Here is an 18,817-nt window from a genome sequence, read left to right on the forward strand (position 1 = left end):
TTTTTTTTGGCATTTAGCTGATGCTCTCGTCCAGAACAGTTTACAGTGAACAGTGCAACAGCAGAATTAGATATAATTCTGCAAGGAAAAGAAGTAAGAGCAGAGAGTTAGAATACATTTAGGTGGAGTTTTCAATATCGATATATAACGATATCAACTAACATGCAAAATTCTGTTAAATAATCGAGTTGATGTTGATCAAATTGAACTAATATAAAATATTTAAAAAACTCAGTTTCAGATTGCATTGTGTGAGAGATTTTAATTATTTGTAATTAATGAATTAATTATTTTTAGAAGAAAGTCTTTCGCTTCTTGTTTCTGTCACACTGATGGGTCCAAGGCTGGTTTTTAGAGAAAATGACAACCAGATGCAGATATTCTGGTCACAGCTTGTTTTTATTTCTGAATGAATTACATGTTCAGACATATTGGTGGACGTGGTCTGTGTTCTCCCTTCATCATTCCTTAAACCAGAGGTTCTTATATTTTTTCAAGATGGAATCCAAATCAGAAATATGTGTTCTCCCTGGGGTCCAGGCTCAATATCACATACCACAACTCAAAGTCACACAGGGACTCGTCGGCCGCTGTCTTAACGTTTTCTTCCTCTCCTGCTGTGCCCAGGTGGTGGCCAGCGGAGGTCAGCCACCCTAAAACGATCCCAGAGAACATCCAGCGGATGAGGCACGATGTGGGCGAGTTCCCCGTTCACTTCTTCGGCTCCAACGACTACCTGTGGACCTACCAGGCCCGGGTCTTCCCTTACATGGACGTGGACGCCAACAGCAAAGAGAAGATGGGGAAGGGCGTCGATGCCGTCTATAAGAAAGGTATCCAGTGTGCTTTTATTTATTTATTTATTTTAAAGTTTTATTTTTCTTCATTGAAATACTAGGAAACCTGAGAGGAAGACAGGTAGGGAGACACAGGAGAGTTCTGGCAGCATTTAGACAGAGTTTTTGTTGAAAGTATCTCTGTGTCTTTTCTTTTTAAGAATATTGTGACCGTATTTATTTTTTTCTTTAGTGGGACATTTCATCCTAAGCCAGCAATGGCACATGGAGGTCTTATCCACTCTGATTCAGTTATTTACTACAGTGTAGAGGGAAACAAACATGTATTAACACTCTAGTACAGAACTGCACAGCAAAAACCTACTAAAATGAATCAGGTTTGCACGTTTTTTGTTCTTTTGATCTTTCGTTTTTATTTTTCCATCTTTACCTGTGAGTATGGACAGAGGCAATAGGATTTCTAGATTTCTAGTTTATTTGCGCTGGGGAGTCAGTAGAGTTTACTGTGATTATTGTCTTGATGTGTCAGGCGAGCAAATATAGCGTTTTTTTTTGTTTGTTTGGGGTTTTTATTCAAGGAAACAATGCAGCATTTTCAAAAAATTTAAGATTTTTCTTTTAAACCTTATCCCAACCATTGTCAGAAATTAGTTTTTTGTCTCACCTACCAAGGGCTGGTAAATTAAAAAAAAAAAACATGCCAACAATAATTTTTACTGGCCAAAATAATAAGATTTACATAGAAATATGTCTGTTTTCAATGCTATTATGCGTATGGAATCAGATACTGTGTTAACTTGCTTACTCTGATACAGTGGATCATGTTTATAACTCATAAAGTGCAACAGAATTCAAATGACAAGAGAGCATTTTGAAGCATTATGTTATCATCTCAAAAAGTTACTGCCGTGTGGTGGGTGAGCCTTATTTATTTCATCCGCCAAAGATCATTTTACCGGCATCCGGCACTTGGCGCATATTAATTTTAGACTCTGATCCTAGTATTTTAATTTTTCTTAGCTTTTAATCTAGTGTTTTGTTATGCTGTTTACTGTGTCTCAAGCTCATTCCTGCTGTGACGGTTAATTTTGTTGAGTGTTTTCATTTTTTTCTAACTGAGCGTTCATCTCCCTCCTCAGCGTTGGAGGAAGCAGCGGTGCGATTTCGGGAGCTGCAGGCGGAGAAGGAGCTGAGGCAGCTTCAAGAGGACAGGAAGAACGACAGGAAGCCTCCTCCGTACAGACACATTAAGGTCAGCCGCTGGACCGGTGCTCTTGTAAAGCTCATTTGGGGGAAAGTTTAGCGCTGACACTGGGAGCGTTGGGGAGATCTGTTGCCTGTTTAGCTCAGTGTGTGTTTGGAGGCGGGGCTGTGGATCACTTTCTGTTCCTTTCATTAGTTCTGCAGGTTTCTCAGACATCGCTTTCAAAACAAGTAAAACATATTGTTCCCCACGAATGATGGGCCAATTGATGTCACCCTTGGGCCAGTCGGTATCAAGGTGCATCATCCGTCCATGTTTCATCAAAATCGGACCAGTGGTGTGGCAGTTGGGGTCTTTCAGAGGTTTAAATTTTAACCTTTAATAGTAGCATCTCCATCAGGCCAATCAGTGTAATCTTTTAAACGGCAGACTACAGTGCCAAACTGCACCATCCCTCCAAGGTTTGTCAAAATTGGAGCATTGGTGTGTCATATCTCACATAATATGCAAGGTGTGTAAATGTCAGATTCACAGAGCAGATGCAGCTGCACATCATCAGCTGTTCACATTATTGGTTTTACAGATGGAAGTAACATAATGTGTCAAAATGTGTTCAGAAATGTGTACTGCTTCATGTTGATGTCATTTTGACCTTTCCAACTCATTCAGGTGAACCGACCAATAGGGAAGGTGCAGATCATTACGGCCGACCTGTCAGAGATCCCGCGCTGTAACTGTAAGGCGACAGACGAGAGCCCGTGTGGTATGGACTCAGAGTGTATCAACCGCATGCTGCTGTACGAGTGCCACCCGCAGGTAGGCAATACACCAAGCTAATTTACCAAGTTGATTTATTGAATCCCATTGGTCAACTTGTCTGTGAAGTGATGAGATCATAGACACCGAAATCATCCATGTGTCCCTGGTGGAGGATTCACCCTGTGACCCTCTGACCCCGCAGGTTTGCCCGGCAGGTGAGTGCTGCCTCAACCAGGCGTTCACCAAGCGTCAGTACAGCCAGGTGGAGATCTTCAGGACGCTGTCCAGAGGCTGGGGGCTCCGCTGCGTCCACGACATCAAGAAGGTAACAACAGTTACTGCTAACAGCTACTACTACTACTACTACTATTACTGCTACTACTACTACTGCTACTACTACTACTACTACTACTACTACTATACTGCTATTGCTTCTACTACTACTACTAAAACTAATTGCTACCACTGCTACACTTACTGGTACTACCACTAATACCACTATTACTGCTACAGCTACTACTACTATTACTACTAATCTACTACTACTACTACTACTACTACTACTACTACTACTACTACTACTACATACTAATCATAATAGTAATAATAGTAATCAATGCTGACTTTGTATAACACTTTTCTTTAAAAAACAAAGACACCAGGTGTCCTGGTGGTCCAGTGGTCTAAGGCGGTGGTTCTCAACGTGGGGTCGGGGGACCACCAGGGGTCCTTGAGTGGGTTCCAGGGGGTCCCCAGCAAATTGATGAATTGTTAAACTTTTAAACACCGTTAAACACAATTAGAGAATGTAGAAGAATGACTATTTTGGTCATAGTTTGACTGTTATCTCTCAACCTACAATATAGATAGTCATGGAGTTTTGGACAAAATCATATCTAACAATAAAAATAATCTCAGATTTGGGTCCGACTGAGAGACAAGATCTCATCAAATGGGGGTCTGTGGCCCTAATGTGGACTACATTAGGGGTCCTTGATATGAAAAAGGTTGAGAACCACTGGTCTAAGGCACGCACCATGTAACCGTGACGTCCAGGGTTTGAATCTGGTCTGGGACCTTTCTCGCATGTCATACCTCTCTCTCTGTCCACATTTTCCTGTCTTCTCTCCACTGTGCCAATCCAAAAAAAAAAAAAAAAATTGTGTTTGTCATGCCTTTGTGTTTTTCCATGTGTTTTCTGTCAGGGTGAGTTTGTGAGCGAGTACGTGGGGGAGGTGATCGACGAGGAGGAGTGCAGGTCGAGGATCAGACACGCCCAGGAAAACGACATCTGCAACTTCTACATGCTCACTCTGGACAAGGTAAAGCTCAGAGCCGTGTGTTTAAGATTTCAAAAATAGCAGTATGGATCACTGACCAATTCAGCCAATAAGGAGCCAGTTTGATACGAAGCCATTGTTTTGCTTTGATTTGATTGGCTCATGGTCAGAGAGAGAGTGTATGGTGGCCAGCAGGGACAAAGTTTGAGAAGAGGCAAAGACTAAACACTGTATATAACTGAGGCATTATAAAGTCTTTGTCTCAAAAAGTTACCGGCCAGTATCCGCCAAAGACAAATTTTAACGGCATTTGGTGCTTGACAGATATTAATTTCTGACCCTCTGTGTGTGTGTGTGTGTGTGTGTGTGTGTGTGTGTGTGTGTTTCAGGACCGGATCATTGATGCGGGGCCGAAGGGGAACGAGGCTCGCTTCATGAATCACTGCTGCCAGCCAAACTGTGAGACCCAGAAGTGGACGGTGAGCGGAGACACCCGGGTGGGGCTGTTCGCTCTCGTCGACGTCACCGCAGGTAAACTCTCTCCGCTTGGAGCTCAAATCAAAGATAAAAATAATAAAGGAGAAGTTTTTATGCCTCTGCCTCCGTGGCCAGAGGCGTTATGTTTTCGGGTTGTCCGTCCGTCCGTCCGTACCATTCTCGTGAACGCGATATCTCAGGAACGCCTTGAGGGAATTTCATTACATCTGGCACAAACGTCCACTTGGACTCAAGGATGAACTGATTAGATTTTGGTGGTCAAAGGTCAAAGGACAAGGTCACTGTGACCTCACAAATGACGTTTTTGGCCATAACTCAAGAATTCATACGCTAATTATGACAAAATTTCACACAAATGTCTAATAGGATAAAATGAAGTGATGACATCAAAGGTCAACTTCACAGTGACATCATAATGTTTTGCTTACCACTGTAGCTGAGAAAATGATCTTGGGTCATTCTACAAAAACGGTGGAAGTGCTGTCACTTACTTTTGCAGACACCAAAATCCTTAAAGTTGACCTAATAATCACATTAATTATATATATTCAATAAATAAAGACTGTCCTTGCAATGATAAAACAAAGTTTATTGGCGGAGGCATACAACCGCAAGGTGGTTATTTCTAGTTTTTTATGTATCATCAACTGTCCATTACGGCTTGTGGAATCAGAATTTGACCAGCCAATTTACGCTGAGCATACAAAACATTAGGAGCTCTCAGTCTTTCCATGAAATAGACTGATCATGTGAATCCAAGTATTGCTAGAGATGGTTAAGTGACAGATTCTTAAGGAATGTGCAGCTGAGACTTACATTGAGCAAAAACAGGTCAGGAAGGCAGTCCAAATATATTGGATTTCATAATAATTTAATTCAATAAGAATTATCCCCATTTGGAGAGTAAGAATGAGTACTGTAATCCTAGGTTTCACTCTCACCCTGTCATCTCCCCATGTAGAGTGTAGACAGTTCTAGAGTTCAAGAATAAATCAACAACAATTCTCCTCCCATGGGTCCTTCAGGCAAAATCTTATAAAACATGGGTCCGTGGCCCAAATATTTGTCTTTTTGGGAGTCTGTGAAATGAAAATGTTTGACAACCACAACCATAATTCATTGCAACATCTGTTATATGCGTCCATTTTGTGTCCCTGATGGGAATCATTCACTTTATACACAATGGCACAACCCGCTGTTCGTTTGTGTGTCTGCCCAGGCACAGAACTCACCTTCAACTACAACCTGGAGTGTTTGGGTAACGGGAAGACGGTCTGTAAGTGTGGAGCGCCAAACTGCAGTGGCTTCCTGGGAGTCAGGCCAAAGGTGAGAGGAAGGACAAATAAATACTATTTGGTTTGATATAAAGTACAACGTTTGAAGTGGAATTGATTTTGTGTAGTGTCAAGTTCCAGGGCAATCTCGGAACCCATCGTCTATCGGTCTGACGACGATTAGACTCTGGGGGCGACAGTCAATATTTTGGGGTAATGGAGTTGGAGTTGAGAGACGACGTATACGACCGGATTGTTTCACAAGTTTTTCAGGTCCAGATGACATTTCAGCTAATCTCTATAAACAGATATGTGCATATGAGACGTCGTCTCTCAACTCCAACTCCATTCTCGCGTCTCAAGTTGCTAATCGGACTGTAAACAATGACCGGTGCACGGAAGAGGAAGTCTTGGCCCGGATGTCCGCTGGCTACACCGGAAACCCTGAAATATTGTCCGTCGCCCCCAGAGTCTAATCGTCGTCAGACCGATAGACGATGGGCTCCGAGATTGGTTCCGGGGTGAAAGCTCATATCAAAAAGTCAACTTTCCATGAATGGAGAAAACTCGTAACAGTTTCATCTCTTGTGTGTAGTTCTGAATGGTGCATGCTAATGTATTAGAACTCTGTGTAAGGTCAGTGGATGGTTAGTGGTGAACTGATCAAAGAGCTTATCTGCCCAAAAGTCAGTGTACTCATTTAAATAAAGATCAAATGGAATAAAACTCTTCTTCTCTCCCGACCAGAACAACCCTCCATCTGAGGACAAAGGTCGCAAGCTGAAGAAGAAGGGCCACGCCAAGAGGAAGAGCAAGGTGGTGGTGACCAAGGAGCGGGAGGACGAGTGTTTCAGCTGCGGAGACGGAGGACAGATGGTTTCCTGTAAGAGACCCGGCTGTCCCAAAGTTTACCATGCCGACTGCCTCAACCTCACCAAGAGGCCCGCAGGTCAGTGGCTCCGCCTTAACATGGGAATCTGCAAAATTCTCACGTTTTTTTTTTTGTTAATTTTGGTGACATCTTTGTTGCTCAGCACTCATTGCTGTGGTGTTTCTGCACTGTACTTCCCAGAGATCACCTGTCAGTCAGACCACTGTGGGCAGAGCTTGGATCTGCCGATGAAGTTTGAGTTTCTGTAGGTGGCGCTCTTTTCTTTGTCGGTTCAGCCATGGTGGCTATCACTGGATAGCCACCAGGATTTTTCCCAGGAAAGAGCTCCCAGACACTTTCTGAAATAAGTATATAATAAATGAGCTAAGACAAATTGGTCTTAGCTCACAAAAAAGTCTAAAAAAGTCTATTAGTTTTTTTGTGTGTGGCAAACCTAATCTCCTATGAACTATGCTTCTCCTGTATCGTAGAAGAAGCCCAAACTGTGCACTTTTTTCTGTGCACTTTTTTCCAAAATATTCAAGTTCTTTTTTCCAAAATATTCAAGTTCACTTTAATCCAATCAAATCCAAAACATCAAGACAAACCTTCTTCTCAAATCTTTTTCAGTTACCTGGTTAACTGGTGAACCGCCTGCCTTTGTACTTTCCTTGATGTTCTTGTGTGTGTGTGCATGTTTGTATGTGTGTGTGTGTGTGTGTGTGTGTTTGTATGTGTGTGTGTATGTATGTCTCAGGTCGCTGGGAATGCCCGTGGCACCAATGCGACATATGCGGCAAGGACGCGGCGTCCTTCTGCGAGATGTGCCCCAGCTCGTACTGCTGCCAGCACCGCGACGGCCTGCTCTTCATCTCCAAGCTGGACGGCAAGCTGTCCTGCAGCGAGCACGACCCGTGCGGGCCCGAGCCGCTGGAGCCGGGCGAGATCCGGGAGTACACGCCCGAAACCGTGACCTCGGGCCTGGGCATGGCCGTCATTCCCCCCGCCGCCTCTAAAGCCGCCGCGGGACCGGCCCCGACCACCAGGAGGACCAGAGAGGTCAGGACCAGCGCCCCCGAGTCCTTCCCCCCTTTCTCCGTCCCGGTACCCGTCACCGTCCCTGTGGCCGCCGCCGCCACCGCCGCCACCGCCGCCCCCGCCACCATGCCTCCTCCCGCCTCCGACGCTCCGGCCAGCCCGCGAGCGTTCGACCTTCCCCAGTACTCGCCCATCTCTTCGTACGAGGACGAGAGGGACGTCGCAGAAGAGGAGGAGGAGGAGGAGGAGGAAGAGGTGTTGGCTGACGAGGAAGAAGAGGACGTAGAGGAGGAGGAGGAGGAGGAGGAGGGTGAGGAGGAGGGGAGGCAGAAATCGGATGCGCATGAGGAGGATGGAGAGGGAGAGCTGGAGGAAGGGGGGCTGGAATACCTTGAGATAAAAGAGGAGGATGAGGAGGACGAAGAGGAGGAGGAAGAGGAGGAGGAGGAAGAGGAGTGATGCACAGTGGATTATCATTCTACAGTTATTACAGTGGCACAGGATATGGAGGCCAACCAATTGCAATACAAAAGCAGCTTGTCTGTTCCTGCTGTCGGCCAATGAGTGTTTGGAGCCTGCAGTGGGAAAGGAAACGGAGAATCACCTGACACAAGATCCTGCTCATCCTTTATTACATCTAATGAGCAGGAGTTTGGGATCTAAATCTCATCACTGCGGCGGGGGAAAGGCTCGCTAGCGATTGGTTGGCCTTCCTTGCTGCCTGATCTGTGTAATCAAACACAGATCTTGTTGTCATTGTAAATATAGATCTATTTGTGGACCTTGGTGCAAACTGGCTCCATAAACTGGGTTTATAACACAGTGACTTTGCACACAGTGACTTTGCACACACTGACGCTGACTGCACCTTGATACGGGAGACCTGACAAACGAGATTATCTGGAACTGCTATGTAAAACTTGGGATTGTGATGAATGGGAATTGTAGTCATATTCACTCCATTGTACTTTTTTTTTTTTTTTTACATTTGGATCAATTTCACCTAGCTGCTGGTTTGTTTTGGTATGTTTTATAGTATTCCAGTCATTTGTGCCAGCAAGATGGCCTGCTAAAGCTCAATGTAGATCAATCCAGTTATCTACTGCGTTGTAGACCCGCTGTGTAGGTGTTCCTGCAGCCTCCGTCTCCAGTCTCGAACCCACGAGTCCTGGGCCCGACGGTACGAGAAGAGGCTTCACCACCGAGCGAGCCGCTTGAGAACTGCGCTCTTGAATTAGGTCAAAAGGTAACATGTCCACACTCAACCCTCCTAAACTCACTTCACCTGTCACAGCAACAAGCCTAGCTGAAGAACTGGCCCCAGCCAATGACTTCTAATCCATAACATTAGAATCTAATGTTCCCATGTTTACATTGCTGCACTTTCTGAGGGAGGTCATGGCAACAAAAGTACCACAAACAATACCTATCATTTAATTTGTATTGGAAGTATTTCCCCTCGATAGTGACAACGTTTATATTCAGTCTGGTAATCTATTCATACGACTGACTGAACTCCAGTCCAAATCAAACAACCTCATACAAACACCTCAGTCGGACCAGAGGAACCCAACCAGCCTCAACTGGGTTGAAATTTTCCATCCGCGTCGATGGACCTGGGTTACCACTTTGAAAATCCATTCACTGGTGTGTAATTCAAATTTTAATGGACACAGATGAATTGCTAGTGAAATCAAAAGGGCTTCGCAGACATTTTGCAGTCGTTTTGATAATTATAATACTGGAGCTGAAGTCTGTGACGTACCACAGCCACCCGAATCAACTTCCATCCTGCAACGAGGACATAAAACACACAAGTCGTTCTTTCCATTGGTTCAAGTCTCCCCTCGAGTCTTGAATTCTGCTTGAAGTCTCTGTGGCTGAAAGGTTAGAGGGAGCTTGAACGGTGTCTCGCGTTGACGTGCTTCAACGTCAAACTGTATCTTCAAATGTGAAAGTGCCAGATTGTGCTCAGCGGTGGAGCGGTGTAGCCTCACCAAGCGTTCACACCACAGGCAACTTGACACAACAGGCGCCGGAGGTCCGTTCTCGACGGCCGGTGAAACATCCGGTGGCCGGTCAGTGCCACAGAAAAGAGGAATTCATGGGGGACGTCGCCCATCAGCAGCCAGTCGCACTGACATTGCTCTACTTCCTTCCTGTTGCTTCGACACTGCTGACATTACAGCTAGCTAAAATCAGCCGTCGGATTGTAGCATGGCATTGTGGTTACTAGGGATTGACCGATATAGGTTTTTCAAGACTGATGCTGATACTTTTGGATTGAAGCTGCCGTTATTTTGTGCCAATATTCTGTAAATTTTACAATTTTTATGCTAAAAACATCCACAAATTACAAGAATTTAGCGTCATCATCCAGAATTTAATCCTTGCCAGGGTGTAAAAACTCTGAAACTGCATCCTGAGACATTAAAACTCTCCATTACAACCCAGGATAATTAAGTTCTTGTTTTGATTAGCTCCTTCACACAGGGTGAGGCAGGTTTCAGTGCAGGTTTTACAGACTGACACCTGGAGCTGAGTGATTAAAATCCTATCCTCGCCTCCATCACATTGGCAACAGCGCCTGGCAGATATCTGATCGGCAAACCAATATATCGGTCTAACCCTTGTGGTTGCTGGAGGTCTGAATGCAGAGATAGCACTAAGGTGGCTCCTATGTGTATGGTCTGTTCTGTATTAAATATTTATATAGGCTTTTGTAACGCACAAATGATGACAAGGGGGTTGATGTGCTCTCTGTCTCGTCTCTGTTATCAGTCCAAACTTCCACAGAGGGAAAAAAGACTTGTTTGTTTGACGTGAGGCACTTGAAAAGACGGACTCCTGCCATGATGCTTGCACTTCAGTATGTGTCTTTGCCACGTGTTTCGCTCCCTCTTGAAGCTTAACATTGTCTGTGTGTTATCTGCCAATGCCTTTGACAATATTTGTTTGTAGATTTTTTTTTTTTTAATTTGTGAGCCAAGTTTCCCTCCTAATTACGCCTTTTTCGAAAGTTGCCCAACATGCAATGTCAAGTCTCATTCCAGTGTAATTATTACCTGTTAGATCTCAAGCAATGGCCTGTTAAGAAAAGTGCTATAAATATATGATGACAATAAAAAGAAGTTATGAACATAAGATGTATGTTACGATTTGTATAATTTCCGCGAAAACCAAACTTTTCTTGACTGGGGTGAAAATGGTTCCTGCCCCTGCACTGGTTGCTCTGGTGCCACCTGCTGTCGTTTTATCAGGAATGAACCAAGAGATGGCAGCTGTTTACCCCCCCCCCATCTGTTTTACCAATTCGCTAATCATTAATATGAACTAATCATTCAGCCTTAGAGATTTAAGTTCTAATTTTCTCACTTTTATGCTAGTCGCCTATTACTTAACATGCTGTATGCTAAAGCGTTAGCATACAGCGTGACGATTCTGGTGCCAATCCTATTGACACACATTGGCTGAGGTGACCAATGGGCCAAACTCCCAAAAAGGCGGTGTAGACTTTTAAGGGATGAATGTTGAAGATGGTTAGAAAATGGCCAGCAAGAGCAGATACAGTATTTATGGAGTAGACATCAGCGCCGTAGCCTATTCGAATTCACTATCACTTATGTCAGGCAAAAAAACATGAAACCGCGAAAACGTATTTTTTAGAAGAATGCTTCAGGAGCTTTCTCACTGATGCCCTTGTATTTTTGAAATTAAGCAATGAGGCTCCAAACATAAATGACCATTAAATCCAACTTAGAAAATCACTGAATTTGCGTTAAAGTTCCGTGTTTTTTCCACAACAGCAGCGATAGTTTCTGCAAATCTAGTTTTTGTCTCTAAGCTGAGAAATATGAGTAGAGAGTAGAGTCGGACACTGCAGCACTCCGCAGTATCCGACTGTCCTTGGCTTTATATTTTCTGTGAAGGTAGCCGCCCAGATATTCTGTCCTGTATATTTGTACATAAGAATATATGAACAGAAAATGTAAAATTGTTTATACATGTGTCTTGAGTTATATGATATAATACATCGTCTTCAGAGGCCTTTTCTAATGGTCACATAGGTTGTCTGTGAGTTGATTTGTTGTCAGTTTCTGTTGCCAGTAATAATCATTATTTATTATCACAGTCCTGCAAAAATCCTCCATCTCCAATTTTTCATTTTTTTCCACTATGTTTTTACTGCTGAAGGCTGCACAATTAATTCTGTGTAACTGTTACACATATCTGACATATCTGCAAGATCAGAACATCTCCAGGGTTCCCAGAGGCCTTGAAAATCCTTGAATAGATTGGAGTTAAATAGAATAAAGCTGTGAAAGATTTTGAAAATGAATGGATGGCCTTGAAAGTATTTGATTTTATTAAAATGAAATTATAGCACCCAAATTCATCAATATGCCTCAGCTCTCTGGATCAACACTTCATATCTTGAGGGAAACCCTGTGATGGAGATCTGCAGTTTTTAAAATGAAGGATTTCACCAGGATTTCTTGACTTGACATAAGATCATGAGTTAAAAACCTATATGACGCCTATGTGATCATATGTGTTGTCTAATTCTGACTGATGTCATGTCTTACCCCGAAACATACCAATTTTGAGTTCTTGAATTTCATTTAATTTCATGTAGAAACCACGCTGTCGTTGGAAAGAGTCTACATGTTGATATAATAATTGGAAAAAGTTAATTGAAGCAGTTTTGGTCCTCAAATCATTGAGATCTTAAAGGGGAATTTCACCCATTTTAAGAATTCACATGTTCTTTCTTTTCCCCAGGACAGTTCAGTCAAATGTTTGAACTTGCAACGCTCGTTCCTAAAGCTAGAAATCAGTAAACCCTTGAAAATGTGATGTCACTGGGATGTAGAGTCTGGTTCTGCTCCATAGACGGTGAACACTGACTTTGTCGACCCATAAGATTCTTTGTGTGAGTTCTTGCACTCAAATGAGATTGAACGACAGGTTCATACCGGTTAGCAATGCTAGCATATAAACTTAATTTTAGCGTGACAACAACTGGCTGCACAAAGTCAAAGCCCCATTCATTGTCAATGGAGCAGTGCCTAATCTTGTCACAGTGACATCACAAATGCAAGGGTTGGCTGCGTTCACACATAGCGTTTTTTTTTGTGAAGCGCTGCCTGGAGCTTTTCTGATGAGGAGAAATACAGTAATAACAATATCTGACATTAGCCGAGTAGCTGGCTAGCTCGCTAAATAACTTAGCTGGTTAGCACTTCTAGCAGATAATACAGAGTTGTGCAACAAGCAAACCAGATATTCCCAGTACATGTCCAGTATGATCCACACTGCCTCTTTAGGATTGGTGTTGCGGTACCAGATATTCACTTACTAAAACAAACTGTTTCTCCACCGGCACTTTCTCCATCTTTGTTGTTGTTGTGTGAAACGGCTAGCCTCCTACGTAGCATGAAACCCCGCCTCTCCTTCACCGCGATTGGCTGGCTGAGAAAAAAGCCGTTCACGTCACTTGAACCAAACTCAAATTTTTAAAGCGCTCCACTCTTGCAACAAAAAAAAGCTGCCGGGCGCAGCACTTTTTTGAGAGCGACCAACTTTTGTGTCTTGCGGCCGATGTAATAAAGAAAAAGAAAGAAAAGGTGATGGCAGTTTTGAAGAAAAAAAATACTACGTGTGAACGCAGCCTTACTTCTCCAGTTTGTAGGTCTAGCAAAGAGTCATGCACGTTCACATGTATTGACTGAACTGTCCTAAGGCCACAGGAAGAACATAATGTGAATTCTTAAAATGGTTGGCGTTCCCTTTTAAACTCAATGGGTAGAGCAAGGCACTAACACTGCCAAGGTTGGTGGTTCTACACCCATGGCAAACATACACTCATGGTTTTTGCAGGACGCTGGTAATATATCTTATATCTGTAATATTTTTAGGTGATGAAAAAACAGTATATGAACTGGTTGAAGTCTATTCTGGTTCTAAGAGTGGACGTCCATCACTGCAGTGAGTATAAGGCACTTTGACAGGATGTATGAGCCGCCTTCCCTTTCCCTTCAATGTCACCTAGTATAGTGGTTCTCAATGTGGGGTCCGGGGACCACCAGGGGTCCTTGAGGGGGTTCCAGGGGGTCCCCAGCAAACTGATGAATTGTTAAACTTCACCATTACTGAATTTATGAGAAGTGGACACAGTTAGAGAATGTAGAAGAATGACTATTTTGATCATAGTTTCACTGTTATCTCTCTACCTACAATACAGATAGTCATGGGATTCTGGACAAAATCATATCTAACAGTAAAAAAACTCATCAAATGGGGGTCCGTGGCCCTAATGTGGACTAAATTAGGGGTTCTTGATATGAAAAAGTTTGAGAATCATTGGCCTAGTATTTCTTTCTTTGACTAGAACAGTGTACACCTTGGTGCAGAAAAATATATCCACAGACTGAATTCAAGCTTCCAATACCAGTTGTGGTGTCTCCTGAATATTAATATATTTTCAGGAACGGACTACCATGCAGTTAAAAATGAATTATTCTCAAAATATAACCATAGTTGATGTTTGGACAAAGCCTGACATAAAGTCTCATCAGTTTGCACCTGAACCATATGTTACTCACAACCTAACAAAAGGTAAAATATCATTATGTCCACAGTTGAGATCAGGTACATTACCCCTTGCTATTGAAACTGGACGATACAATAAAATCCCAGAGGGCTAGCAACTAGATGAAATTGAAAATGAAATTCACTTTATGTTTTATTGTCCTTTATATAATGATTTAAGAATTAAGTTGTGCGATAAGCTAATTCATTGTGATTTATTTCTGATGGAGGATGGACAGAGACTTGAATATCTGTTTAGAAAAGATGACTTGGACAATTTATTTTGAATTCTGAATGAGATACTGGATGAAATTTACTGTTTGTAATGTAATTTGAAGGTGAATTGTAGACGGACAACATGCACTCTGTGTTTTCAGTATTGTACCTTTTGTTCACTTTGTTTTACAGTCTTGTAAGGGGTGTATGACACTAGAATCAAATCAGAATCAAATCCTGATCAAAATACTGGTATTGATATATCCCAATATTTACAGATATGGACGTATTTTAACATTTGATCTTTTGCCTTGAGTCGTGGTGGAATTACACGATATTGTCGGGACAACAATATTGTCCCGTTAATATTTTGGATACTTCAGTATTCCAATTTGAATTTTTGAACCTGTTAACTTTTAGCATACACAGATATACTGTATGTAAATATCATATCCTGTTAACAATAACTCAGATAAGGTTGTACATAAACCACTAGGGGAAAGCCTAGTCAGATGATTGGGAAGAGGATATTTGTAATCAGGATATGATGATGCGTCACAGGTTTCATCCCCTCAGCAGCTGCATGTCCTGTCATCTGAAAACCCCGTTAGTTTCCCATCATGGTTTCTGCTCACAGTGTGGCGCAGAGTAAATAAGGCAGAGGCTGTAGCGCTGTTTCTGTACTGTCTTGCATATTAAAGACCCCATGAAATGAAAGATAACTTTTTTTTTTTTTACCTTTTTGTCAATGTTGCTGGACTTAGTGTTCACCTGTTCACGAATACAGGCCAAAAAAAACCCCAAAAATTTTCTAGAAAAACATTTCTGTTGATGACAAAAATGTATTTCTAGCATGAAGCTCAGTTCAGCTGCAACATGGACTAAGGAGTGTTTTTTTGGCTGCTTCCCCCTTACAACTCTTTCTCTTCTTTCCCCCCCCCCCCCGACTGAGGTGGAGAATATTCCTCCACAACAGAGTGCAGACTGCTGTCCGCCCACTTCCTCCGTGTCTCATTCATATTCAAATAAGCCCCTCCCACTGACGCTTTCTGTTTCATTAAGAAATCAAATCAACACACAGAAGCAAATCGTGCTCTCCATGCCACTTTATGGGGTCTTTAACTTTCCTAACAGCCGTGGACATTTTGTTCTTTTTGTTACAGGAGTCGTTTCTGTTCTGTTCTGCTGTTTTTTAGCCGAGTGTCCCTCATCTGTCTGAATTAAAGTGTCTGTTGGAAGAATCAAAGATCTTGTTGCCTTGTAAGGACGTTCAAATGTGTTGTAGTCCTTTCTACATAATAAAGAAAGCTGTCAAGATAAGTTTCACTGAACCGGCGTGTGTGTGTGTGTGTGCGCCTTGGCACTTTCTGTGTGCTTAAATGAAATCTGTTATTCCAGAAAAGTACGGGAGAAGAGCCTGAAACACTTGCCGCCAGCCAAACAGTCAACTGTGTGCCTAACCGGACATTTTGCTGATAAGATTTTTCTACTACAAAAAATACTTTGGTAGTTGAGAAATTGAATATGCCAGGAGATCCCAGCTTCGATCCCAAATGTCTGCCCTGTACTAAGCGCTCATTGCTGTGGTGTTTCTGCACTGCACTCCCCGGAGATCACCTGTCAATCAAACAGTGTGGGCGGAGCTTGGATTTTCTGTTGATGCAGTTTGAGTTTCTCTTTTCTCTGTCTGTTCAGTCATGGTGGCTATCGCTGCTCATGCTCACTACCGAGTTCTTCTTCTTCTGTTTATTCCAAACAAACCGGAAACGTGAAACGCTTCACTACCAGACACCGGCTGTTTAGAACAGACAATGGAAAAGCTTTCATAAACTGGATATAGATTGAATTACTATTGCTCTTCTTTATTGTGAAAATTTAACATTGTTTTTGTCAGTTACAGGCCACCGTACATCAAGGGGAACTTGTGCAGGGGGAGATCAGTTCTATCAATGTTGCTGGAATTCCTACTGGCCACCAGTAGAGGTCAATAAAGGTCCTAGATCGCTTGATGCCCCTTTAAATAACAATGTGAAACACAAAAAAAAATTCAATTGAATTGTGGAATTCTGGCTGGTTGATGAAAGTTTGCTTCAAGCCCTGTTCCTGCAGAGAGACGGCACACAACTTCACAGAAATCTAATCTTTATTTGTTTCTTTTTTGAATAATTTACAACATGCTACAAAACAGTCATGGGCGTCAACACCATGAGAGCCTGGTATCAGCCAACACTGTGGACCCACTGGTGCTCTGTAGGAATTGTGTAAGATTTTCTCCAGGGCACCAAGCAGAGTGGTAAACAGTCTCTCTCTCTCTCTCTCTCGGCCCTTGCCCTCTCTGACTGCACCGTCCTGTAAACCATTCATGAAAACCAAGCAGAGGAATTCTCTTTATACAACACACCCGCTCCAGGAGGATGTCTGTCTGTACATTTGTGTCTATATGCGTTGACAACAACAAGCATATGTTTACATACACTTGAAAGAAGCAGTTTATGAACAGCAAATGATGGATATGTGATTGACATTCAAGTCAGTATCGGCTGCCAAGACTCTACAGCAGTGGTTCTCCAGCTTTTGGGCTCATGAACCCTTAAAACGAAGTGATGCCTACTGTTTGTATTGCAATATATTTAATTTCGATATATCGTCCCATCCCTACTGTGTATGGTGATGAACAGTTCAACCAAAGAATGATTTTCCCTTTTCCCATTTCATTTGATTAACAGAAGGCTGAAAACTCTCAAAAATTAGAGAGAAATCAGACATTATAACAAATTAATACATTTATATCGTAGAAATGTGTTTTTTTAATCACATATATAATCTCGGGACCCCTAAAAATGATCTTGCGACTCCCTGGGGTTGAGAACCACTGCTCTAGACGTCATTTATCCTCTCCGAGACGTCGGGATGTACCGATAAAAAACAGAAACCGATAGAAAACGGACACCTTTACTAAAATCTGACACCAAGCTGTGTGGATTTAGCGGTACGCTGAACAACAAAACAACATTTTTGTCCAAGAAGGCTAAACTAATGGTTCAAGTCTATGTTGTTCAGTAAAAGATGTTGATGATATACAGTTCAATTTCTCCAGTATGAATGTGAAGCAGGGCGTTGTCCAGTAAACTCTCCCTGGATAAGAAAAGGTTTAAAAAGAATTATCACTCAGTATTTAAATGTTTAGGAATCAATATCGGCGATGAAAAAGTAGCATCAGTACATTGGTACATCCCCATCACTCAGCTGGTTCACAAAGCCTCGAAGACTAGTATTAAATAAAGCTCTACTAAGCTAACACACACACAAAATCAGTCAAATCAAGTAAAAAAAAAAGAAAATCAACAGTCAACAGCTAGACTGTCAAAATGAGTGTAAACATGAAGAAATACATTCACAAACTGAGAAAAGTTGTCGCTCAGCACAAAAAAGGCATCTTGACCCGACATTTAATCCCAAAACCCAATAAACAGTCTTTACCTTTACTTTAAAACATGAAAAAACTAAATGTCAGCAAGGTGAGTAAACAATAATTTCATGTTTCCACTGACTAGATTCAGGGATTCCTGTAACTGAACTGGAAACAAGTAAAACCATCTATACTATACCAATGTTTTTTTCACTTGTTATAAAAAGATTTCAAGACTGAAAGATGACTTAAGACGTTTTCATGCAGCATGTGAGGCAGTGGTGGTGGCAATTAGACTGCAAAAAATGACAAGATTAGCAAGGGATTTTATATCTCAGAATTCTGACTTTATTTCTCAGAATTCTGACTTTATATCTTACGATTCTGACTTTTTATCTTTGAATTCTGACTTTTTTGCATGAGAAAAAACAAGTCTGAATTCCAAGATATAAACTCAGAATCATGAAAAAAAAAGTCAGAATACCGAGATATAAAGTCAGAATTCCGAGATATAAAGTCAGAATTCCGAGATATAAAGTCAGAATTCCGAGATATTAAGTCAGAATTCCGAGATATAAAGTCAGAATTCCGAGAAATAAAGTCAGAATTCCGAGATATAAAGTCAGAATTCCGGAATATAAAGTCAGAATTCCGAGAAATAAAGTCAGAATTCCGAGATATAAAGTCAGAATTCCGAGATATAAAGTCAGAATTCCAAGATATTAAGTCAGAATTCCGAGATATAAAGTCAGAATTCCGAGAAATAAAGTCAGAATTCCGAGATATAAAGTCAGAATTCTGAGAAATAAAGTCAGAATTCTGAAATATAAAGTCAGAATTTAGTCGTTTTTTATTTTATTGAGTGGCGGGAATGGGCTTC

At 42.0% G+C, this 18,817-nt stretch overlaps 1 protein-coding gene across 1 annotated transcript in view; it reads left to right on the forward strand.

Annotated features, from left to right (window-relative positions):
• The window catches only part of nsd1b (nuclear receptor binding SET domain protein 1b), a 35,853-nt gene extending 27,178 nt beyond the window's left edge, over positions 1-8,675 (forward strand). Inside the window, exons 19-28 of the mRNA XM_071530223.1 lie at positions 628-833; positions 1,937-2,049; positions 2,671-2,817; positions 2,963-3,085; positions 3,966-4,082; positions 4,430-4,571; positions 5,758-5,864; positions 6,560-6,761; positions 7,441-7,976; positions 8,040-8,675. Coding sequence (XP_071386324.1) covers positions 628-833; positions 1,937-2,049; positions 2,671-2,817; positions 2,963-3,085; positions 3,966-4,082; positions 4,430-4,571; positions 5,758-5,864; positions 6,560-6,761; positions 7,441-7,976; positions 8,040-8,180 — 1,834 coding nt within the window. The 3' untranslated portion in view covers positions 8,181-8,675. The remainder of the gene's footprint in view (positions 1-627; positions 834-1,936; positions 2,050-2,670; positions 2,818-2,962; positions 3,086-3,965; positions 4,083-4,429; positions 4,572-5,757; positions 5,865-6,559; positions 6,762-7,440; positions 7,977-8,039) is intronic.
• The last annotated feature ends 10,142 nt before the right edge of the window (positions 8,676-18,817 follow it).

The sequence above is a fragment of the Centroberyx affinis genome, unplaced genomic scaffold, assembly GCF_046629955.1.
Source record: "Centroberyx affinis isolate AG114_WGS23_722 - 3 ecotype Tasmania unplaced genomic scaffold, CSIRO-AGI_Caff_v1 ptg001904l_1, whole genome shotgun sequence".
Classification (NCBI taxonomy): Eukaryota; Metazoa; Chordata; class Actinopteri; order Beryciformes; family Berycidae; genus Centroberyx; species Centroberyx affinis.